The following is a 25,374-nucleotide window of genomic DNA, read 5'->3' as shown; positions in this document are numbered from 1 at the left end:
CTCCCTTCGGAGGGTGTTTGATTCATGGTACTACAGGTTAAACTTCTTAATGATAGATGAAATGTGTTTTTACATTGAGAACGACCACACTTCCGTGGAGTTACTTGGTGATTCACATTGATTCAAGGCAATAGTGTACACTAAACTAAGTGTAATGTTAACCTCCCTTTGGAGTTATGTCATTATTGCTTAGAGGCTGAAGGGAAAGTGACAAATTATTTTGTTTGGTAAGAGTTACCATGATAGCATTAATAATGAGAATAATTCTCGCCTGATCATAGTGATTGGTATGACCTCGCTTCCAAGGAATATTAATTGCAGGATTGGCTTGTCGTTGCATATATTATACTATGGTTTTATTAAGGTTTCATATTATATGATTATATGCTAAATTGATAATGTCCAGTTTACTTATTATATTCATGTTTATTGTTTTCAGATTTGAACATGACACCATTTAGCCCACTTGTTACTATTATTAATCAAAACAAACTGACTGGATCCAACTATGTTAATTGGAAAAGAAATTTGGACATTGTTCTTACTGTTGAAGAACATAAGTATGTTCTTACTAAACCATGTCCTAGCTTTCCTTCATTAGATGCTCCTCTTGCATAAAAACAGCGATATGATCGTTGGCAGAAATCTAATGAGATGGCCAAGTGCTATATCCTAGCATCTATCTCAAATGTTCTACAGCATCAAATGTAGGATGTAGAACTAGCTTTAGGCATTATGCTAAGTCTGAAGGAGATGATTGGTGAGCAAGGCCGTTCTGCAAGGCAAGAAACCAGGAGCCAAATTTATAATACCAAAATGACTGAAGGAAGTTCAGTAAGGGAGTATTGTCTTACAATAATCTCTAATCTGAACACATTGGAAGTTTTAGGTGCCGATATTGATGGAGAATCCTAAGTGGATATGATACTCTAGTCACTACCGAAATCATTCAAGGAATTCAGACTTAATTACAATATGAACAAAAAGGTTTATACATTATCTGAATTGATGAATGAATTGGTAGCGGCGGAAGGCATCCTTGGTATTTCCAATGTTGAAGTCAATGTTGGTGAAGCTTCTACTTCTCAACCTAAGTCGAAAGGCAAGGGTAAGAAGAAGAAGAAGAAGAAGAAGGACTTCACCAAGCAAGAGGGTAAACAAATTGCCTTAGGGGTTGCTAACAAAGGAAAGAATCTCAAAGGGAAATATTTCCATTGTGGTGAGAAAGGACATTGGAAGTGAAATTGTTCAATATTCAAGGTTGCCAAGAACAGAGGTATGATTAATACATTACTTCTTGAAATATGTTTGGTACAAAATCCCACAAAGTCCTGGTGTGTGGATTCAAGTTGTACTAATCATATCTGCAATTCCTTGTAGGGGTTCCAGGAGACCAGAAAGCTTAAAGAAGGGGAGTTGTTTCTTACTTTGACTGATGGGAGCAGGATTCCAGTTGTAGCTATTGGTGTTTACAATTTATGTTTTAAATCTAGAGTTCTAATATTAGAAGACTGTTTTTATGTACCTAATGTTCGTAGGAATTTAATTTCTGCTACTTACTTAGGTAAACATGGATATTATGTTATCCTAAAAGACAATGTTGTAATAAAGAAAGATNAAAAAAAAAAAAACCTACGAATTGTACCTAGGCTTGCTTTGTATCAGCATTAAGCAACAACGACGAAAAAAAAACCCTCTTAGAAATCAATATCTAGGGTTATCTGGAATCAACACCAAGCTATTGAAGGAAAAACTCCAACAATCAAATTGATTACTGAAGTAAACTATATACAATACTGAACTCCAGGTTCTTTAAATATAGTTCCAAACTTAGAATTTGTTTGGATACTGTTTATTTTGTAGAAAATTGAAAATATTGTAGTAAAATAATTTTTAAATGTATAAATAGTATTGTTAGACCAATTTTTAATGAAAGATGTGTTGAAAAAAGAGGTTTGTGGGTCCTGTGAACAGTGCACAAGACCCACTAGAAAACCACTACAGCCACAGAAAGTTAGAAACATGCTTAAAAAAAAAAAAAAAAAAAAAAAAACGGATGTTGGAAAAGCTGTATCCAAATGGGTACTTATTATCCTAACAAGAAAAGGAAACAATTCTAACCAATGAAAATTCTACTAATCTAGTAAGAAGATGAATTAAATCCCTAAAACAAGTAGGAAATAGAATAAGATTAAAAAAAAAACAAGTGGTGGATTTATTGGTTATGTTACAGGTTCAACAGTCTTTGCAATTGAGATCTAGTCATCCAATGCATGGGGTTCTGGACGAGATCAATGAGAATGCAGGACCTTATATTGGGCTAGTGATAACTTTTCCTACTGAAGAACTTGCACTTATAGACTCTACTTTCTTTGTTCCCAGCTCGGAGATCCTATGGGTTGACTTGGCTGGGACTCTCTCTCTCATTGTCTTTGTTTTCTTTCTTCTTTTGGACTTGTCATTGTTGATTATTGACTAGAATAACTTTTGTTGAAATATGAAAATGTTTTGTATAATGGGGTAATTTCAAAGGTCTTAATTTTTGGGGGAGATGGCCCAAGTTATGTTAATTTAGCCTAAAAGTTATGTCACTTCACTGTTAGTTGTTGGGCTAGATCGAGTTAAAAAGGAATATTTGTATGTGTTTACACACACATTAAGTAGTGTGTAATATACAAAAAAGTTTATGGAAAGATATTTATAAATGATTTATGTAGGGATATTAGGCCCAGTAGAATGTATTGGGCTAGGGGTCCAGTTTGAGGACACCTCATAAATCCGAGGATGAATGCTTCCTTGGCTAGGTAAAGCCAAGGTCAAAAGATGCGGTTTGACATCAAGAGCAACGCTCCAGACAATTCCATTGATGAGATAAGTACCAAGAAGGAACAAGACAAGGGGAGGCCATGAAATATCTAAAGGGAAAGTTGCTATCACCGCATTAAATGCTCTGCAGCTAACTCTCTGGCCACATTAATAGAGAAGTGATACCTGAACAGTAACTTTCAGCCTTACAGCTACTACCCAAAGACTTTAGGAAGGTCTTATAGGACAAGGATCAACACCAACGATCCGATCTGCACGTGGAAGGTGGAGATCAAAGGGGGAGATAGTATATAATAGAAGAGATACCCTGAGAGAAAAGATCGAGAAATAAAGAGAAAAACACTATAGCAATCTAGAAGTGAATTTGTAATCACACTTGAGAGAAACATATAAGAACTGATCTCCTCGGACAGTGCCGATGACGATTTTCTTTAGAATAAATCAATCTATATTCCTTTTCTTGCCATCTGAACCCACTTTACTTGTTGTCCAACTCATTTAAGCCCAGTTTTCTAACCCACTCTCAACAAATTCATTGTATTGGGTTTTTTGGGCCTACGTTCATTTATCCTTTAGGCTAGGGACTTAAACTACGTCCTTACAATTAGTGTCATCTGTGGGAATTTCTGGTGTTATAATGAGTCTAATGTTTAACGATGGTAGGTTCAGGTCCAAACTGGGCAGAATTTATGGGGTCTTAGCGACAAGATCACTTCTATGATCTTGAACAAAGAAGGGACCAGGAGGGAAGCGTGCACACTACCCATACTAGGAGCTAGTCTTGGGGTGGAAGCCACGTCTCTCATAAAGAGAATGCTAGAAACATGTAATTGGAGATTGATCTCCTGCGGAGGAAGTTGCACTGTGAATGACAAAGAAAAACTCCCTCAAGTTTTGTTTCTTCTTCTAATGAGGAAGGAGATGACAGTTACAGACCCAGATCAAAGACTCCCCCCAGTGAGTCTTTCTCATATGATAAGGACTACCACCATGAGCGTAGGAACAGGAACTCATCTTCCAAAGGTTTGGGGAATGATGCAATGAGCAGAACGCTCAACCAAATTTTTAAGTCACCTTTCACGCCCAGGATTGAGGGAGGGAGACTTCCTCAGCGGTTTTCTCACCCCACGTTCACCATGTACAATGGTCGAACAGACCCTATGGAACATGTGATCCACTTCAACCAGAGAATGGATGTGCACTCCAAGAATAAGTCCTTGATGTGTAAGGTATTCCTGTCTAGCTTGGGGTCTATGGCAATGAGTTGGTTTGATGGCCTAGGAGCAGGTTCCATTGATTCCTTTAAGGAGCCCACTTGGGCATTTGAGTCTCGTTTTATTACATATAGTAAGGTTATTGGGAGATGTTTAATGAGATTGATGGGGATTTTGATGACATGGCCATAAGGACCTTCAAGGTTGGCCTGCCCATCGAGTATGATTTGAGAAAATCCTTGACCAGAAAGCCGATAAGGAGTGTGCATCGGCTTATGGATCATATCGACGAATACAAACAAATTGAGGAAGATCAGCAGAAAGGAAGAGAAAAGGCTAAGGTTATTCCTCAAGACAAGAGGGATTTCAGGTCGGACAGATATAATAATAGCAGGCCCAGAAGGGATTTTGCTGGGCAATTTAGGTCTACGGCTTTTCAGGTGGTAAACACAATGTTCAAAGAGCCAATGCATCAAGTCCTGGAGAAGATCAAGAATGAGTCATACTTCAAATGGCCAAACAAGATGGGAGGAGATCTCTTAAGGCGTAACCAGAGCCTTCATTGCCAGTACCATCAAGAACGAGGGCATACCACTGAGGACTGTAGAACTTTGTGGAATCATCTGGAGCAACTGGTCAGAGATGGAAGGTTACAAGAGTTTCTATACTGGCCCAATAGGCAAGGGGACTAAGCAAGGTCAGGGGCTTAGGGGAATGCTTCTTCAAGGTCCCCATTAGGCACAATTAATGTCATCTTTGCTGCATCTGGGAAAACTGGCTCTCATCCTTCCAGGTTGATGTCTGTAGCTTGGTTACTAGCTGAGGACTCTAATTCTGAGTCAAAGAGGGCTAGAGTGGAGATCTAACCGACATTGAGTTTTTCGGATGAGGACAAGATTGAAACCATACAGCCACACGATGATCCATTGGTGGTCACTCTCAGGATAGGAGGGTATGATGTGAAGAGGGTGCTGGTCCACCAGGGCAGTGGTGTAGAGATTATGTACCCTAACTTGTACAAAGGGCTAAACTTGAAACCTAAAGATTTAATGGCCTACGATTCACCCTTGGTAAGTTTTGATGGGAAAGTTGTCATTCGAAGGGCTCAGATTAGACTACCTGTGCAAGCAGGATCACAGGTAGTGAAGGTGGATTTCATTGTGGTGGATGCTTATTCTCCCTATACAACCATTGTGGTGAGACCCTGGCTTCATGCCTTAGGGGCCGTTTCTTTAACTTTGCATTTAAAGGTGAAATATCCATTGAGGGATCAGATTGGAGAGCTTATTGGAAGCCAGTCCATGGCTAGGCAGTGCTTAGTGGTTGCAATTATGCATCAGCTTGGAGTTGAGTCTTCAACCTCTGTTGAGGGAAGTTCATAGCAATCAAGGGTCTCGGTGCTATCCGTGGTTGCTGAATCAGAAGGGGTAAAGTGCGAAAAGCTAGAGGAAATTATTATAGATGGTGATCTAGAGAAGTTTTTTTTAGGTCGGAGCTTAGTTGCCTCCTCAGGAGAAGGAAGAGCTGGTTAGGTTTCCTAGGAAGAATATTGATCTGTTCGCATGGAATACTTATAAAGCTCCAGGGGTTGATCCAAACTTCATTTGCCATCATCTAAAAGTCAACTCGACCGTCCTCCCTAGAAAGCAACCACCTCGGTGCTCATCTAAAGAACATTCTGATGCTATTAAAGAGGAGGTGAATAGGCTTAAACATGCTGGGGCTATTAAGGAAGTATTCTACCTTGATTGGCTAGCTAATACTGTGGTTGTGAAGAAGAAAAATGGAAAGTGGTGGGTATGTGTGGACTTTATAGATCTGAACAAGGCTTGCACAAAAGATCATTTTCTCATGCCTCGGATAGACCAACTAGTGGATGCCACTGTAGGTCATCATTAGATGAGCTTTTTAGACATTTTTCAAGGATATCACCAGATACCTTTGGTTTTAGATCATCAAGAGAGGATAGCTTTTATTATTCTTATTGGGAATTACTATTACAAGGTGATGCCATTTGGTTTAAAAAATGCAAGGGCTACCTACCAGAGGATGATGACCAAGATGTTTGAGCTGTTAGGATTAGTGCCCTTAAATCCTATTGTATGATGCTATGTATGATATTAAGTGTGACATTGTGTATGACATTATGTATGACTTAATATTGTGTTAAATAAAGTTGTTTTATTATTTTTATCTGAGATAATTATAACATGAATATTCGGACATTATCACATAGTCCATGAGATGTATAGTATGTGATTTATGTGATTTTGTCACAGAAGATATAAGTCACAAGTTTTTTATAAACTCAGAACTATAGTTCGTAGTCGGTGATGAAATTGGGCATTTCATCTGCGAAGACTATAACATATCAACTACAATGATTTGTCTTGATCATGGAAGTGGAGACTTCTAGTTGATGTGTTAATATGTTTTAAGAGTTAAAACATATTGAATTGGACTGTTGTGAGATTTATTATTCTCCTAAAGACTGTCAAATGAATAATAAATCTCACGACTTATATTTGCATGACCTCTTAATTCTAAGAGAATATTGGACTTGATCATGAAGTGTAGGTTGCTTTGATATATCAGGAGTGAGATCTAAAGTAATGGTCAAAACCTCAATATGTTGGGCAGCCACATTTAGTGTTGATGGAACATATATTCTTAAGATGAAATTCATAGTCTATTAACGGAGATATAAAATATTCCCTTGAGATAAGTTTAATGGGTTTGTTATTCAAAGAGTTAGGCCTAACCACTTTGGTAAGAAATTACTAAAGTATATATTTATGAAATTGGATTTCATAAATATATGATGAATAACTTAAAAGGATTAAACCGAGTACTCAAGGATTAAGATGTAGTAATCTACAAAGTGGCAGTCCACATTTTTTACTTTGTATTACTAAGAATATTTTATGAAGGGGTTTGCATGTACAATAAAGTCTTGGGATATAATTTATAGATAAGGCTTAGAGTGCAACTATATTTCTATAGTGGTATTAAATATAGTTAATGGTAATTTTAGACTTGTCAAGAGTTGACAGAAAAGCCCAATGCCCATTAGAGCTAGTGTCTTATTGGTTCATTTTGGTCCCACTCCAAGTCACACACTTAAGCCCAATTGGAAAGGCCCAAAAGGCCAGCCCAATTAGATAGTTGGTTAGATACAAAAGGAAAAATGTATAGAATTTATATGGTGGGAAAAACGTCATTATAAGTGAGTGTATGCGAGTGAAAGTCACTCAATTTAATTCTCCTTTTGTAACTAATTGAGAGTCCACACTTCTTAGACGTTAGTGGAATTGGAGTGAAGACTAAAAGTATTCCTAAGTGTTTCGATTTTTGTTTTGAAATTCACCGCTTCAAGGTACGCTCTCTTATACTCTAATCTGAAATTTACATAGTGCATGTTATAGATTGAGAATGAATTAGATCCGTTAATTTTTTGCTGCGCACATACTTATTTCCATCAAATGGTATCAGAGCGGTCTTCAATTTCTAATCTATTTAACATGTTTTGAGAGTTTTAGAATTAGAGATGATAGCTTCATATTGTTAGAAGATTATGTTTTAATTTTCTGCATGTTGTTGAAACTATGATTTGATGAAAACTGAAATTGATGTTATGATGTTGTTTAAATTTAAATTCAAGTACGTTAAATTGAGTTTTAAGGCTATAACATCAGTAGAATTCAGTTTTGACATCAATCTTTGTCTGTATTGTTCATATGTTGAATGTTTGTTCATGAAAAACGGAGAAAACTGCCTTAGAAAATTTCTGGAAATTTGAGTTTCGCGATTTTCGATCAATCGAAAATCACTTTCGATCAAGTGAAATAGTGATTAGACTTTTTAAATAGATTGATTTTCGATTGCTAGTCGATCGATCGAATCTGTTTTTTGATCGATCGAAAGGCAATCGAGTATCGATCGAACAAGTCAGGAGGTCAAGATCGAATTCTTTAATTTTTTCGATCGATCGAGGGGCACATTCGATCGATCGAAAGAAAGAATATTAGAATTTTTTCTAAGTGTTTTCACATGTAGAAAGAGTAAGGCTATGTGTAATTAGATTATGCATGTTTCAAAATTAAAAACCTTTATTTTAAAACATCTAGTGGGAGAGAGATACAAGGGTTGCATTTCATGTCCATTGTTGGTTTATAATAGTGTGATCAAGCACCTCGCATTGGCGTATATGCCTTGCTCCCTTCGGAGGGTGTTTGATTCATGGTACTACAGGTTAAACTTCTTAATGATAGATGAAATGTGTTTTTACATTGAGAACGACCACACTTCCGTGGAGTTACTTGGTGATTCACATTGATTCAAGGCAATAGTGTACACTAAACTAAGTGTAATGTTAACCTCCCTTTGGAGTTATGTCATTATTGCTTAGAGGCTGAAGGGAAAGTGACAAATTATTTTGTTTGGTAAGAGTTACCATGATAGCATTAATAATGAGAATAATTCTCGCCTGATCATAGTGATTGGTATGACCTCGCTTCCAAGGAATATTAATTGCAGGATTGGCTTGTCGTTGCATATATTATACTATGGTTTTATTAAGGTTTCATATTATATGATTATATGCTAAATTGATAATGTCCAGTTTACTTATTATATTCATGTTTATTGTTTTCAGATTTGAACATGACACCATTTAGCCCACTTGTTACTATTATTAATCAAAACAAACTGACTGGATCCAACTATGTTAATTGGAAAAGAAATTTGGACATTGTTCTTACTGTTGAAGAACATAAGTATGTTCTTACTAAACCATGTCCTAGCTTTCCTTCATTAGATGCTCCTCTTGCATAAAAACAGCGATATGATCGTTGGCAGAAATCTAATGAGATGGCCAAGTGCTATATCCTAGCATCTATCTCAAATGTTCTACAGCATCAAATGTAGGATGTAGAACTAGCTTTAGGCATTATGCTAAGTCTGAAGGAGATGATTGGTGAGCAAGGCCGTTCTGCAAGGCAAGAAACCAGGAGCCAAATTTATAATACCAAAATGACTGAAGGAAGTTCAGTAAGGGAGTATTGTCTTACAATAATCTCTAATCTGAACACATTGGAAGTTTTAGGTGCCGATATTGATGGAGAATCCTAAGTGGATATGATACTCTAGTCACTACCGAAATCATTCAAGGAATTCAGACTTAATTACAATATGAACAAAAAGGTTTATACATTATCTGAATTGATGAATGAATTGGTAGCGGCGGAAGGCATCCTTGGTATTTCCAATGTTGAAGTCAATGTTGGTGAAGCTTCTACTTCTCAACCTAAGTCGAAAGGCAAGGGTAAGAAGAAGAAGAAGAAGAAGAAGGACTTCACCAAGCAAGAGGGTAAACAAATTGCCTTAGGGGTTGCTAACAAAGGAAAGAATCTCAAAGGGAAATATTTCCATTGTGGTGAGAAAGGACATTGGAAGTGAAATTGTTCAATATTCAAGGTTGCCAAGAACAGAGGTATGATTAATACATTACTTCTTGAAATATGTTTGGTACAAAATCCCACAAAGTCCTGGTGTGTGGATTCAAGTTGTACTAATCATATCTGCAATTCCTTGTAGGGGTTCCAGGAGACCAGAAAGCTTAAAGAAGGGGAGTTGTTTCTTACTTTGACTGATGGGAGCAGGATTCCAGTTGTAGCTATTGGTGTTTACAATTTATGTTTTAAATCTAGAGTTCTAATATTAGAAGACTGTTTTTATGTACCTAATGTTCGTAGGAATTTAATTTCTGCTACTTACTTAGGTAAACATGGATATTATGTTATCCTAAAAGACAATGTTGTAATAAAGAAAGATAAAGTGTTTATCTGTTTTGGCAATATTGTAGATGGTCTTTATATTTTAACTCCTAATAAGCATGAATTATATAATTCTGAATTAGATAATAACTCTTATGTGAAATCATTAAAGAGAAAGTTTCCTTCTACTAGTGATGCTTATCTTTGGCACTTACGTTTGGGTCATATTAATTCAAATAGGATTCAAAGACTGATCAAAGATGGACTCTTAGAGCCCATGGACTTTGATGAATTTTCAGTTTGAGAATTTTGTTTGGAAGGTAAAATGACCAAACGATCTTTTAAAGCAAAAGGTAAAAGAGCCCAAGATTTGCTAGAACTAGTGCATTCTGATGTATGTGGTCCTATGTCAACCTAAGCAAAAGGAGGTTATGAGTATTTCATAACTTTTACTGATGATTACTCAAGATATGGTTATGTGTACTTAATGAAACGGAAGTCCGAAGCCTTTGAAAAGTTCAAAGAGTTTAGGGCTGAAGTTGAGAATCAATTAGGTAAACACATAAAAGCCATTCAATTTGATCGTGGTGGTGAATACCTTCTTAGGGATTTCAATGATTACTTAACTCAAAATGGGATTGTATCCCAATTGGCTGCACCTGGAACTCCCCAATGGAATGGTGTAGTAGAAAGAAAGAATAGGACTCTTTTAGAAATGGTTAGGTCCATGATGAGTTACTCAACTTTACCGATTTCTTTTTGGGGTTATGCGCTAAATACAGTAATACATCTTTTGAATTTAGTCCTTCAAAATTTGTTCCCAAAACACCCATGGAATTGTGGAATGGGCATAAGCCTAGTATGAAATATCTTCACATTTGGGGTTGTCCTACACATGTGTTAAAAGGGAAGCTTGATAAATTGGAACCAAAATCAGAAGTGTGTTTGCTTGTAGGTTATCCAAAAGAAACTAGGGGTTATTTATTCTATAGTCGTAAATATAACAAAATTTTTGTCAGTACAAATGCTAAATTCTTGAAAAATGACTATATGAATAATTTTACTCCTAGAAGTAAAGTTATGTTGGCTAAAATGAATGAACATGTAAATGAACAACCAGTGGTTGAAACTAGGGATGATGTGGTTGTATTAGATACACCACAAGATACTACTCATGACATGTCTAGTACACAGGTGCCTCGTCGTAGTGGGAGAATTGTTCGGCCTCCTATAAGATTCATAGGTTTAGGAGAAACTTATAAAGCTATCTCAGAAGAGGCTGAATCGGATCCTTACACTTATAAAGAGGCAATGCATGATATAGATGCACATCATTGGGTCCAAGCTATGAAATTTGAATTAGATTCCATATATTCCAATCAAGTTTGGGATCTTGTAGAGGTGCCTAACGGCATTAAACCTGTTAGTTGCAAATGGGTTTACAAAAGGAAGAGAGGGATAGATGGAAAGGTTGAAACCTTTAAAGGAAGGCTAGTGGCAAAAAGGTATACACAAAAAAAAGGTATAGATTATGATGAAACCTTTTCTCCAATAGCAATGCTTAAATCTATCAGAATTCTCTTATCCATTGCTGCTCATTTTGATTATGAGATTTGGCAAATGGATGTCAAGACTGCATTTCTTAATGGCAATCTTGAAGAGGAAATCTATATGATGCAACCAAAACGTTTCATAGCTAAGAACCAAGAGCATATGGTATGCAAGTTGGAAAGGTCCATTTATGGACTTAAGCAAGCATCTAGGTCATGGAACATCAAATTTATCAAGCAATCAGGTCATTTGGTTTTGAACAAAATCTTGATGAACCATGTGTGTACAAAAGACAACGAGATAAAGTAGTAATGTTCCTAGTGCTTTATGTTGATGATATTCTACTAATTGGAAATGATGTAGGGGTAATGCCATCGGTAAAGATTTGGTTGTCAAGCCAATTTGATATGAAGGACTTGGGTAAGGCTAACTTTATTCTAGGGATCAAGCTTTGGCGAGATTGCAAGAGTAAGATGTTAAGCTTATCACAAGCTGGATATATAGATAAGATTCTAGAACGGTTTAGCATGCAAAACTCCAAGAAAGGATTACTTCCTTTCAGACATGGAGTTCCTCTATTTGATGACTAAAGGCCTCAGACTCAAGAGGAAGAAGATTTGATGAGACAAGTTCCTTATGCTTCTGCAGTGGGAAGTCTTATGTATGTCATACTTTGTACTAGACCAAATATCTACTATTTAGTAGGCATGGTCAGCCGATATCAATCAAATCCAGGACCAAAACATTGGCAAGCTATAAAACATATTCTCAAGTATCTACGAAAACCGAGAGATTATATGCTTATTTACCGAAGTGAGGATTTGATACCTACTGGCTATACAAATTCAGACTTTCAATCGAATCTAGATTTCAGAAAATCCACATCAGGATGTGTTTTCACCTTGGGAGGTGGAGTCATAAGTTGGCGGAGTATTAAGCAGTCTTGTATTGCAGACTCCACCATGGAGGCAGAATATGTTGCTGCTTGTGAGGCAGCAAAAGAAGCTGTATGGCTCAAGAAATTCCTTTCTGACCTTGGTATAATGAGAATGGAGCAAGTTCCAATTACATTGTTTTGTGACAACAGTGCAGCAGTTGCACAATCTAAAGATCCAAGGAATCATAAGAAAGGAAAGCACATTGGGAGGAAGTACCATATCATTCGAGATATTGTTGCTCATGAAGATATGGTGGTAACAAAGATTGAAAGTACAAATAATCTAGCAGATCCATTTACTAAAGTCTTGCCTCAAAGGGCTTTCGAGTCACATTTGGAGGGAATGGGAGTTAGATTAGTGCACAATAGTCTTTAGGGCAAGTGGGAGATTGTTAGGATTAATGCCCTTAAATCCTATTGTATGATGCTATGTATGATATTAAGTGTGACATTGTGTATGACATTATGTATGACTTAATATTGTGTTAAATAAAGTTGTTTTATTATTATTATCTGAGATAATTGTAACATGAATATTCGGACATTATCACATAGTCCATGAGATGCATAGTATGTGATTTATGTGATTTAGTTATAGAAGATATAAGTCACAAGTTCTTTGTAAACTCAGAACTATAGTTCGTAGTCGGTGATGAAATTGGGCATTTCAACTGCGAAGGCTATAACATATAAACTACGATGATTTGTCTTGATTATGGATGTGGAGACTTCTAGTTGATGTGTTGATATATTTTAAGAGTTAAGACATATAGAATTGGACTGCTGTGAGATTTATTATTCTCCTAAAGACTGTCAAATAGATAATAAATCTCACGACTTATATTTGCATGAACTTTTAATCTTGAGGGAATAATGGACTCGATCATGAAGTGTAGGTTGCTTTGATATATCAGGAGTGAGATCTAAAGTAATGGTCAAAGTCTCAATATGTTGGGCAGCCACATTTAGTGTTGATGGAACATATATTTTCAAGATGGAATTCATAGTCTCTTAACAGAGATATAAAATATTTCCTTAAGATAAGTTTAACGAGTTTGTTATTCAGAGAGTTAGACCTAACCACTTTGATAAGAAATTACTAAAATATATATATATATTTATGAAATTGGATTTCATAAATATATGATGAATAACTTAAAAGGATTAAACCGGGTACTCAAGGATTAAGATATAGTAATCTACAAAGTGGCAGTCCACATTTATGACTTTGTATTACTAAGAATATTTTATGAAGGGGTTTGCATGTACAATAAAGTCTTGGGATATAATTTATAGATAAGGCCTAGAGTGCAACTATATTTATATAGTGGTATTAAATATAGTTAATGGTAACTTTGGACTTGTCAAGAGTTAACAGAAAAGCCCAAGGCCCATTAGAGCTAGTGTCTTATTGGTTCATTTTGATCCCACTCCAAGCCACACACTTAAGCCCTATTGGAAAGGCCTAAAAGGCCAGCCCAATTAGATAGTTGGTTAGATACAAAAGGAAAAATGTACAGAATTTATATGGTGGGAAAAACGTCATTATAAGTGAGTGTATGCGAGTGAAAGTCACTCAATTTAATTCTCCTTTTGTAACTAATTGAGAGTCCACACTTCTTAGGCGTTAGTGGAATTGGAGTGAAGATTAAAAGTATTCCTAAGTGCTTAGATTTTTGTTTTGAAATTCACCACTTCAAGGTGCACTCTCTTACACTCTAATTCTGAAATTTACATAATGCATGTTATAGATTGAGAATGAAGTAGATCCGTTAATTTTTTGCTGCGCACATACTTATTTCCATCATGAGCCACAATTAGGAAAAAACATTGAGATTTATATAGATGATATAGTGGTCAAGAGTAAGTTAGAATCCGTGCATGTTAACAACCTTGGGAATATCTTTAAGATCTTAAAGAGGCACAAGTTGCGCCTTAATGCTTCTAAGTGTTCTTTTGGCATTGGTTCAGGCAAGTTCTTGGTCTATATGGTCACTCATCGTGGAATTGAGGTCAATCCTGATCAAATTAAGGCAATTAACAGTCTACAACCATCTTGGAATCCTAAAGAAGTCTAAAAGTTGACAAGAATGACTACTGCCTTAAACCGATTTATCTCTCAGTCAGCAGACAGGTGAAGGCCTTTCTTTCAGCTGTTGAACAAGTGGAAGGGATTTGAATGGACCGAGGAGTGTGTCCTAGCTTTCCAATAGTTGAAGGAATACCACTTTTGACCACCCATTATGTCTAGACTTGACGTGAATGAGGTTTTGTTTGTTTATATTGCAGTGGCCTCCCATGCGGTGAGCTTGGTGCGTGTATGGGTTGATAGTGGTGGGTAAAGGCCAATTTATTATGTGAGCAAGTCATTACATGATGTCGAGGTCCGTTACCTACCATTGAAGAAGGCCATTTTGGCAGTGGTGCACACTACGCGTAAGCTTTCCCATTACTTCCAATCACATACAGTTGTTGTCCTAATCTAGCTTCCACTTGGAACCCTACTTCAGAGTGCTGATTACACAGGAAGGATTGTCAAATGGAGTACGATCCTATGGGCTTTTGATATCAAGTACATGCTTCGCACCTCTGTCAAGGGTCAGGTTCTTGCTAATTTGGTGGCCAAGTTTGCTAAATCTCCATTAGAAGAAAGAATGGAGAAGTAAAACATGGATGAAAAATAGGTTGGCGCAATCTCCTTACAAGAACCTTTGTCCTAGAAGGTATACGTTGATGGTGCAGCGAACCACAGAGGATCAGAAGTGGGGCTAGTTTTAATGTCTCCCAAGGGGATCACAATTAAGAAATCCTTGGGATTGAGCTTCTCGGCCATAAACAATGAGGCTGAGTATGAAGCTCTATTGGTAGAAATGACCATGGTTTAGAAAATGTGTGGAAAATTAGTGGAGATATTCTCTGATTCAAGGCTATTTGTGGGCCAAGTTCAGGGAGAGTTAGAAGCTAGAGATCTTAGAATACAAGAATATTTGAACCAAGTTAGACACTTACAATCAGGATTTAAGTCTTTTAATTTATTGCAAATCCCTGGAAGTAGAAATACACATGTTGACTCTCTTGCCATGCTGGTAACCTACTCGGCACAAAGTTTACCTTGAGTGATCCTTGTAGAAGACTTGTGTAAACCTACTGAGGTAGGGAGAAATGTGGTTCACATTCATCAAATTAGGGTGGGTCCTAGCTAGATGGACTCCATAGTACAGTTTCTTAAGGAGGATATCTTGCTTGAGGAGAAATCAGAAGCCGACAAGGTGGGAAGAAAGGCTCCTCAATTTTGGCTATTCGAGGACAAAAAATTGTACAAACGCTCTTTTTCTGGGCCATACTTACCATGCATACATCTAGAAGCATCAGAGCTACTCCTTAAGGAGTTACATGAAGGGATTTGTGGAAGCCACACTAGAGGCAGGTCTTTATCTCACAGAACCCTCACTCAAGAATACTGGTGGCTAAATATGCAGAAGGAAACACAAGAATATGTGAAGAAGTGTGACCAGTGCCAAAGATTTGCACTAAATATTCATCAACTAGGAGCGGTCCTTAATCCTCTGTCCAGCCCTTGGCCCCTTGCTCAATAGGGCTTGGATATTGTTGGACCTTTCCTTAAGGCAGCTGGGAATAAGAGATATTTACTAGTCGGCACGGATTACTTCACCAAGTAGGTTGAAGCTGAATCATTGACAAATATTAGGGATGTCGATGCTAAGAGATTTGTTTAGAAAAATATTATTACTCAATTTGGGATCCCTCTTACACTTATCTCGAACAATAGACTTCAATTTGATAGCAAAGTCTTTAGGAGGTATTGTTGTGACCTGGGAATTACGAATAGGTATTCCACACTGACTTATCCATAAGGGAATAAACAGGCTAAGACTGTCAACAAGGTCATAGTGAATGGACTTAAGAAGAGGTTGGATGATGCAGAGGGAAAATGGGTGAAAGAGTTGTCACACGTCCTTTGGACTTATCGGACCATTCCTTGTAAGTCAACAGGGGAAACACCCTTTTCGATGACTTATGGTGCCAATGTTGTTAGTCCTTTAGAGACTGGGTTCCTAATGCTGAAAACGAGTTCTTTCACTTTAGGCAACAATGACAAACTGTTAGTGAAGGGCTTAGAATTAATTGAAGAGAGAAGAGAAAATGCCATGGTCCAACTGACGTATTATTAGCACAAGCTCAAGAAAGGGTATAATGCCAATGTGAAGATAAGGCCATTGGCACTTGGAGACTTGGTATTAAGAAAGGTTTATGTATTGCCAAAAACCCAGTCTGGGGAAAGTTAGGGCCTAACTGGGAATGGCGATATTGTATCACATTAGTGGCTGGAATAGGTGCATATTATCTTGAAGATCTAGAGGAAAAGATTGTACCATGCCCTGGAATGTAAAGAACTTGAGAAGGTATTATTATTAATGAAATCTTTCTTTACCATGTTTGGGTTTATTATATTGTGCACCATGCTTTCTACTATTTGTTTGAATATCAAATAGAACCTCAGTCATGTCGGTCTCCTCGGACCACACACTTTGGGAAATTGGTATTCTAAGTTATTTTCCTAAGTATTAAACAGAACCTTGGTCATGCCTGACTCCTTGAACCACATAACTTAGGTAAATTGATATTTTTGGGTTAACTATCTAAGTATTAAACAGAACCTTAGCTATGCCAGGCTCCTCGGACCACATGCTTTAGGTAAATTTATACTTTCTGACATCTATCTAAGTGTTAAATAGAACCTTAGCTATGCCTGGCTTCTTGAATCACACACTTTAGATAAATTAATACTTCATATAATTTATCTAATCAAACAGAACCTTGGTCATGCCTAGCTCCTCGAATCATATACCTTGGGTAAATTGATATTTAAATCATTTTTCTAAGTGTTAAACAGAACCTTAGCTATGCCTGGATCCTCGGACCACATGCTTTGGGTAAATTAATACTTCTTGACATTTATTTAAGTATTAAAAAAAACCTTAGCTATACCTGGCTCCTCGAACCATATGCTTTGTGTAAATTAATAATTCTTGACATCTATCTAAATGTTAAACAAAATCTTAGCTATGCCTGCCTCCTCGGACCACATGTTTTGGGTAAATTAATACTTTTTACTATTTTCCTAAGTATTAAACAGAACCTTGGTCATATCTGGCTCCTTGAACCACATATCTTGGGTAAATTGATATTTCAAGCTATTTTCCTAAGTATCAAACAGAACCTTGGTCATGCTTGGCTCTTCGGACCATATACCTTGGGTAAATTGATATTTCAAGCTATTCACCTAAGAATCAAACAGAACCCTAGTTATACTTGGTTCCTCAGACCACATAAACTGGGCAAGTTCATACTTTCTGTTATTTATCTAAGTATCAAGCAGAACCGGCCATGCTAAGTGACAAAACTCTTTGTTATAATAACATGATCAAATGTACACTCATGAGCATCACTTAAAGCATTTGAAAGTATGTCCATGATTTAGTTTGAAAATTGATTATCATCCCCAGTTCCTTAGACTTACTGATAAATGGAAAACTAAGTAGAGCCTGATGTGAACAGGTGCTCTGCAATTATGTATGTTTTTGAGCTTAAGGTTACACTTTGCTGGGATTATGGACTTAGCAAATTTAACTTATCTTGCTGCTAATTATATAAGGTGGGATAACAATGCTGCCACTTATACAGAAAACTAAATGGAGCTTTATCTCATTTCCATGGTAGTCAAGTGTTAGATAAAACATAAACTATGTTAGAATCAACGTCAACATAAAAAAATATGAAGGAAAAACTTGTAAATTATCATTAATCTGAATGACAAGTTCCGGAAAAAAAAAAACACACACACACTAAAAAACTAACTAAAAACTATTACTCTAAACTACTTCTTTTTTATTACAATTTTCTCCTTTGGTGGACCCTTAGTGGATTGGGAGAGTGCTGCCTCTGAAGATCCTGAATCTTTGCTCTTGAGATCACCCTTGGTAAGCAATAGGAGAATTTCTAGAACTATCTCCATCGAAGAGGGCACCTCTTTCTCTTTAGGTTGATCTTGAGGAGCAGCAAGAGGCTTGGTGGCATTAAGGGCCACTCCTTTGTTAGCATCAGCCTTTTTTTCAACAACCCCCTGCTGCTGAGCCACCTCGGAAGGGTTGTCAGAGGAGGCTAGGGCCTTGGTTGGACTGGCTTTGCCCATTTTTGCCACCTTGGGGGAGGCATTAGTCCTAGAGCTGGCCAGGCCAGATGCTCGGATGGCGGGCGGGTAGTATACACTCTCTGCCTTCCTAAGAACTGAAGATGCCTCAACCCCAGCTTGGTTGAGGGTCTCATTCCAGGTTTGAAGGCAGTAGTTCCTACATACCCCCGAGACCTCAGCCACCCCTACAATATATCCCTCTTACTCGGCCTGATCCTTGGCCTTCTTCGCTTATTCCCTTGCCTTTTTGGCCTCCTCTAGCTTTTTCTTCAATGCAATGATTTGTCTTTTAAAGGCGGCTAGCTGATCCTGGGCATTGCGAAGGAGCACCTGTTGGCCTTCAGCCTGCCTCTTAACATTATCCAAGGCAACCTCAGTGCTTTTTTTGTCTCTCTCCACCTCAGATAGTTTATTCTTCATCTCACTTATTCTTTTTTCAGCTAGATTGAAGGCCTCCACTGTGGCATTGTGTCTTCCTTCTTCTTCCTTCATCTGGCGATGGCAAAAATGGTTATCACCTCTACTCGGAATGTGGCTTGAACGGCTTGCCGAGGAAAGAAACATGGTAAAGGTAACTAAAGAGAAATAGTAAAAGGAAGAAAGGGGAGGAAACTTGTAAAAAGAAAAGAAAAAAGAAGAAAAAAGAGCGAATTGAAAGACTTACCATCGTGAGGTCCCTTTTCAGACTAAGGAAGACCTCGTGCCTCTTCAAAGACCTTAGATCAGCAATATCTTCTGGGAGTAGCAATGCTTGTTCCACCACATCGGCCACATGGTTGGCCTTCCCTCCTTGGAAGTCCCTGATGAAGGCATTAATGGGTAGAGGAGCCCCATTCAGCATTAGGGTGGGGGCCGAAGATGGAGGTGTGACCTGAGAATTACTCCTTTGGTCAGCACCCTTTTGCCCCACCCTAGCTTGTTTAGCCCCTTTTTAGGCCTCATCTTCTTGAAAGGGGTGGGTTTTTCCTCCTTCCACCACCTCCTTACCTTTCTGCTCCCTTTTTCTTTTGAGGTTAGTAGGTTCGAGTTGGAGAGGATGGGTAGGTAGAGGAGTGGGAAGCCTAGTTTGGGCTGCCTTCCCAAAAGCATCCCCCCCAGGTTGGGACTCCAATAGTTCCTAGAGAGTGGACATCGACTTGCATTGGATTCCCATATCGTCTAGTATGGAAGTAGCTTCTTGGTTATGACTGGATTGGATTGGGAAAGAATGGCCAAGGTCACCAGTTGAAGCTTCTGGGGACAGAGGTTTATTGAAGACTTCGAACTCGTCCTCAAAGTCAAATACTTTAACTACTTCTTCTTCTTTTTCTTCTTCTTCTTCTATGATGGCAGGGTGAGAAAAAGTGGTCTTTCCAGTTGTATGCTATGGTGGCAAGGCTACCTTTGATATGCCTTTAGGTATGGGGTCGGTGGTGAGCATGCCTTCTAGGATCGGACCGGTGATTTGAAAACCCGAGGCGGCTATGCTTATTCTATGTAGATGAGGGTCCTTGGCTATGATGACGCATTTCGGTGCCTGGTAGCTTTTGGATATGGGTTTGTAGCTGAGGATGAGGTGTGCTGCTCTGAGCTGGCCGTCATTGTGGACGAACACCTCGGCTTTAAGTATTTTATCTAGGCTTGGTTGGTTGACAAGGTTGAAGTTAGGCATAACAGCGTTCTTATCTACAAAACCATGGGGAAAACAGAAAAACATCATTAGCAAAAAACAGAACTAACCAAAGGAAAACTTAAATACAAATATTTAACCTAGACTTAAGACCTCACCTTGCGTCTCCTTTCTCATCACGTAAGGGAGGCCATCATGCCACTCCCCTGACAGGATCAATAAGTCCTTGTTTAGGCCCTTGTTGGAATCGGGGAGGCACTAGATGAGCCTAACCTTAGGGTACCTAGACTTTAGGTAATACCCCTGCCCTTTTAGGTGGTAGAGGTTGTAAATCTAGTTGGCATCGTGGTGGGTCAGCCCTAAACCCATTTTTTCATTGAGGGCATCTACACTTCCTAAGATTCTGAATATGTTTGGGGCACATTGGGTGGGAGCTAACCTATGAGCCCTAAGATAGTCTCTGGTGACAGTGCCTATGGGAATCCCCATCCCACCCTCTATAAAGGCAATCACTGGGATTACCACTTCTCCCTCTTGCCTTTTTTTCATGCCACTCTCTCCTTACAATACCTAATAAACACTCCTAGCGGGATCCTGTATAGAGCTCTAAAGCTTTCTATTCCCCCCTCGGAGTTTACCAAATTGGCGAATCTACCCATTCCTAAGAGGTATTTGGAGGTACTAAGAAGATAAAGATAAGAAGAGTCGAGAAGAAAAAGACTGAGAAAATAAAAGTAGATGGAAAAATAAGTGAAAAGGTTTATGAAGACTTACACGAAGAAGACAACTCTCCTTGGACTAGCATTTAATAGGTGTGAAGGCACGAGTGAGTTAGGTAAGTTAGCATGTTCAATGTATAAGCTCTAAAGTCAAATGAATGCTAAAGTGAGGTGAGTGCTTGATTCGAGTAGTATTTATATCAAAGGAGAGTTACAAGTGGGAAAATTCCCTCCCGAGTTCCAGCAAAATCCTCAACCGTTGGATCCACATCACACCGTAGAACGTGGGGAGCATGGAGTCGTAAAAATTTAATGAGGGTGTGTCTCGTATGCTGAAGTGTCAGGAGCATGCCTTGGGCAATTAAAAAGGTGTCTACTCAATCAGGAGTGATGTATGATGAATAGAGTGGAAAAGGCAATATCGAAATCCTCCTTTTTCGCCCGAGGAGCAAAAGAGGGGAACTTCAAGGGGCTATTATAGGGATATTAGGCCCAGTAGAATGTATTGGGCCGAGGGTCCAGTTCGAGGACACCTCATAAATCCGAGGATGAATGCTTTCTTGGCTAGGCAAAGCTGAGGCCAAAAAATGCAGTCTAACATCAAGAGCAACACTCCGGACGATTCCACTAATGAGATAAGTATCAAGAAGGAACAAGACAAAGGGAGGCCATGAAATATCTAAAGGAAAAGCTGCTACCACCACATTAAATGCTTTACAGCTAACTCTCTAGCCGCATTAATGAGGAAGTAATACCTGAACAGTAACTTTCAGTCTTATAGCTACTACCCAAAGATTTCAGGAAGGTGCTAATGGGACAAGGATCAACACTAACGATCTGATCTGCATGTAGAAGGTGGAGATCAAAGGGGGAGATAGTATAAAATAGAAGAGATACCCTAAGAGAAAAGATCGAGAAATAAAGACAAAAACACTGTAGCAATCAAGAACTGAATTTGTAATCACACTTAAGAGGAACATATAAGAACTGATCTCCTCGGACAGTGCTGAGGACGATTTTCTTTAGAATAAATCAATCTATATTCCTTTTCTTGTCATCTGAACTCACTTTACTTGTTGTCTAACTCATTTAAGCCCAGTTTTTCAACCCACTTTTTACAAATTCATTGTATTGGGCTTTTTGGGCCTACAATTATTGATCCTTTAGGCTAAGGACTCAAACTGCGTCCTTATAGTTTATATTTAAATATATTTTTTTTAAATAAAAACTCAAATGAGTTAAAATTATACAAGTTAAATAAATTAGGATTCATTTAGAAATGGACCAAATATAGTATAATTAGAATTTGTTTAATTTTAGGTTGTTTCTATTCTAATTGCCAAGATTCATTCATAGTTTAAATTCCCCTTCCGACCCTTCCCCAACTATCAAATTATCAAAAAAGAAAAATGTTGTTTTATTCTAATCAAACAAAGAATTCTAGTTGGTTTTAATTTACATGTAAATGTGTAATAAATACCAAATTTAAAAATATATAATATAATAATATAATGATGATCTTAAAAAATTATGATTATATAAGCTTTTAATTTAAAAAGTTGAAGTGACAACATAAGAAAGAGTCAATCTAAAAAGTCAAGTACTTTCATTTTTGTATGTGTCAAATAAAAAAATAAAAAACTTTCATTTTTATATGCGTGCCTTTTTGTTGTGGCAAAGGCATCAGTTGCACTCTCAGCTTTGTTGTATTCTTCTATGGAGTTTAGATATACTGGGAAAATCATGTAGTTACACACAATCAATAAGCAAATGCCTTCAGGGAATATGAAAAAAAGTTATTAGACATACTAGACTATTTGTCATGCCTGCACATAATGAACAACTTCTTGCCAATGTGTCTATTTTGTTGATTGCCTACTGCCTAGGAAGGAGGTTCAAATTGGGACTATTAAAGGTGTAGGTGTAAATTATGTGATGACTGGAGAGCAAACAGTAAGATTTCATCTATCTTTCATTGTTTTTTTTCAATGTCATAACAATTAATACATACTACATAGACTTGATGTGAAACATTTTTAATGAGTGGTAGACTTGACCTTTTTGTGGCACTCTTTAGGTGAATGCAGGTATAACTGTTCAAATCCTACTTGATACATTTGATATCATAGGAATTGTTCATTATGGGATCGCTGGAAGTTCTAATGATTCATTGTACATTGGTGATATTAGTGTCCCAAATTATGTTGCCTATACAGGATCTTGGACATTGAAGGTACAAGTTTAAATTTGTATTAAATTGATGAAAGAATAATTTTTTTTTTCACTGCAATCCTTGCTTTTAAAATGAAGAAGGAAAAAAAAAAAAATCTTTTCTTTGTTTGATTTTACTGCTACGTTATGATGTTTGCCTTTATTGAATAAAAGTATTTAACAGAAAGAATATGCACTCTACTTATATTTTAGTTCAGAAAAAATGGTCTTATGTTTAATTCATCTTTCATCCTCTTATTTGATTTGTAAAGGAATTCAGGTCAGCAGAGGAGAATTTGACAGAATTGAAGTTTGGTAATTTCAACTTCCCTGAGAAGGGAGAAGATTTGTTGGCAATGATAGACTTCACTCCACAGAAATTATACTCTGTTGGGAAACCAATGGAAGAGGTTTTTTGGCTTCCAATTGATCCAAAATTATTCAATATTGCTTCTAAACTTCAAGTTCGTTGTATAATCATCCCCGATCTCTTTTAATAGCTTATGTGTGTTGATTAATATGTTCTGATGAAAATATCATTCAAGGTTTATTTTTTGGTTCATTATGACTTAAATTTTTAATTGATTACTGGATGTGAAACTACAAAAATGTGTCAATGAGACATATTGTCTACCTGAAACACCAAAGGTTGTATATGGATTGAGAGGTTCTACTGCAGATATATACCTTGACAATGCAGCTTATAGAGAATTTCTTTTCAAAGCATTTAATGTCTCAACTGTTGATGAAGAGAGCGCTGCAATTGTAATGGTTAGTAAGATAAAAAGTAGATTCACTTAATGATAATTCAAATGTATTTGTAAAGAATGTCTATTTACATGTTTTGTGTTGTTGCTCTCTATGCAGACATCTTTATCAAATGGAGTGCCTTGTGCTGTGTTTCGTGGTGTATCAGATTATGCAGGCAGAGAGGGATTACTATCATCGAATTGAGATTTAATATAGACTGTCGATTTAATCTAACGCTCATAAATTTGACACCTCGTATAAGACACCCTGGCGATTCACGTGATTCACTTTTGCCTTTCCCTTCTCTATTCTTTTGTCTTCAGTTTGTCCAAATTTCAAAAAGAAACAGTCTCTCTCTCTTATCATTATATATGTCCTTTTGATGCATATCGATTTTTCTTTCTAGTTAGTTTTTTTATTTTTTATTTTTTATTTTTATATAAGAATCATTCTTACCCTAAGTTATCTTTGCAAATGGACCTTACTTTTATTGCTACCTTGTTGCTGGCGAGGGCAAAATTTTATACATTTCTAGCTACGTATGACTTGATCGTCCCTTTTACTACTCAGAATTGCTTAGGTACTTTTTATTTATTTATTTTCCATTTTCCTTGATTTCTTTGTCAAAGATCATACCTTCTAATTGTAATTTAACCATTTGGTTTGGGTTTAAAATTTTATAAAACCTTTGGCCAAGAAGCTTAGAAACAATGAATTTAACCTTTGGTTTTGTTTTTTAAGCTTCAACTATTATCCATTCCTAAATCAATCACATAGGGAAACAAATAAAATAAAAATCAGAATTTAAAATGCTTCATTGAAATCAATCTGGGCCTGCACAGGGATGAGAAGTTTTTACTATTGTGGTTTGGGTTTGGCAATTGGCAGTAGGTCATTGTTATGTTTTATTTTAAAGTTGACTTTGAAAATGCACAGAAGATGTTTGTGAAAATATGTGTTAGAAAAATTGAAATGATGTTAAGCTATTTCTATCTATGCATGTTGTGCAGTCTTGAGGAAGATTCATCAAATTGAGAAATACATCAGGCTATTCTCCAAATTGGCTGATTTCCTTCACTTCCTACTTACAGAAGAAAAGGAAGCTGATATTGGGGAACAAAGTGCAGAAGCTCTCCCAAGTTTATCCCGCCATCAAGGAGGTCTTTCAAAGGATTTTGCGCCACTGAACTTGTCCCGTCCATGGCGTCGATCCTTTTTTTTTCTCTAGTTGTTGCTATTTTATAATTGAATTGTTGACCAAGTTGTTGAATTTTTCATGTTGTAGCTGATTTTGTGTTCATGAGTAATGAGTATATGTTGAATGGTTTTAGACCCCTTAAAAACAATCAGATTGCGTAGCCTAGATTAATTAGCCAAGTTGTTACTTAGTCAAATTAAACAATTCTAGGTTAAAACAATCAAATGAACATATCAAGATATAAAGCAGCGGAAAATAAAAGAACACAAAATATGATGACCCAGGAAACCACACGGTAAAAACCTGGGGAGGATTTGACCTAGCTATCCTCAAGGTAAACCTGAATCCACTATGCGAAAGAATTGAAGTTC

The 25,374-nt window shown here is 37.2% G+C and overlaps 1 protein-coding gene across 1 annotated transcript; it reads left to right on the top strand.

The window, feature by feature from the left end:
* Positions 1 to 975: 975 nt before the first annotated feature.
* LOC112012698 (bark storage protein A) lies at positions 976 to 24,009 on the top strand. Its single transcript, XM_065780927.1, has 8 exons — positions 976 to 1,219; positions 2,178 to 2,407; positions 16,370 to 16,374; positions 22,731 to 22,797; positions 22,922 to 23,077; positions 23,328 to 23,518; positions 23,646 to 23,826; positions 23,923 to 24,009. Exons 1-8 carry the CDS (start codon positions 976 to 978, stop codon positions 24,007 to 24,009), a joined length of 1,161 nt encoding a protein of 386 aa, XP_065636999.1.
* The last annotated feature ends 1,365 nt before the right edge of the window (positions 24,010 to 25,374 follow it).

Source organism: Quercus suber, unplaced genomic scaffold (genome assembly GCF_002906115.3).
Source record: "Quercus suber isolate HL8 unplaced genomic scaffold, Cork oak 2.0 scaffold_251, whole genome shotgun sequence".
Taxonomy (NCBI): domain Eukaryota; kingdom Viridiplantae; phylum Streptophyta; class Magnoliopsida; order Fagales; family Fagaceae; genus Quercus; species Quercus suber.
The sequence above is the reverse complement of the archived record's forward strand: the minus strand, read 5'-3'. Positions and strand labels throughout refer to the sequence as shown.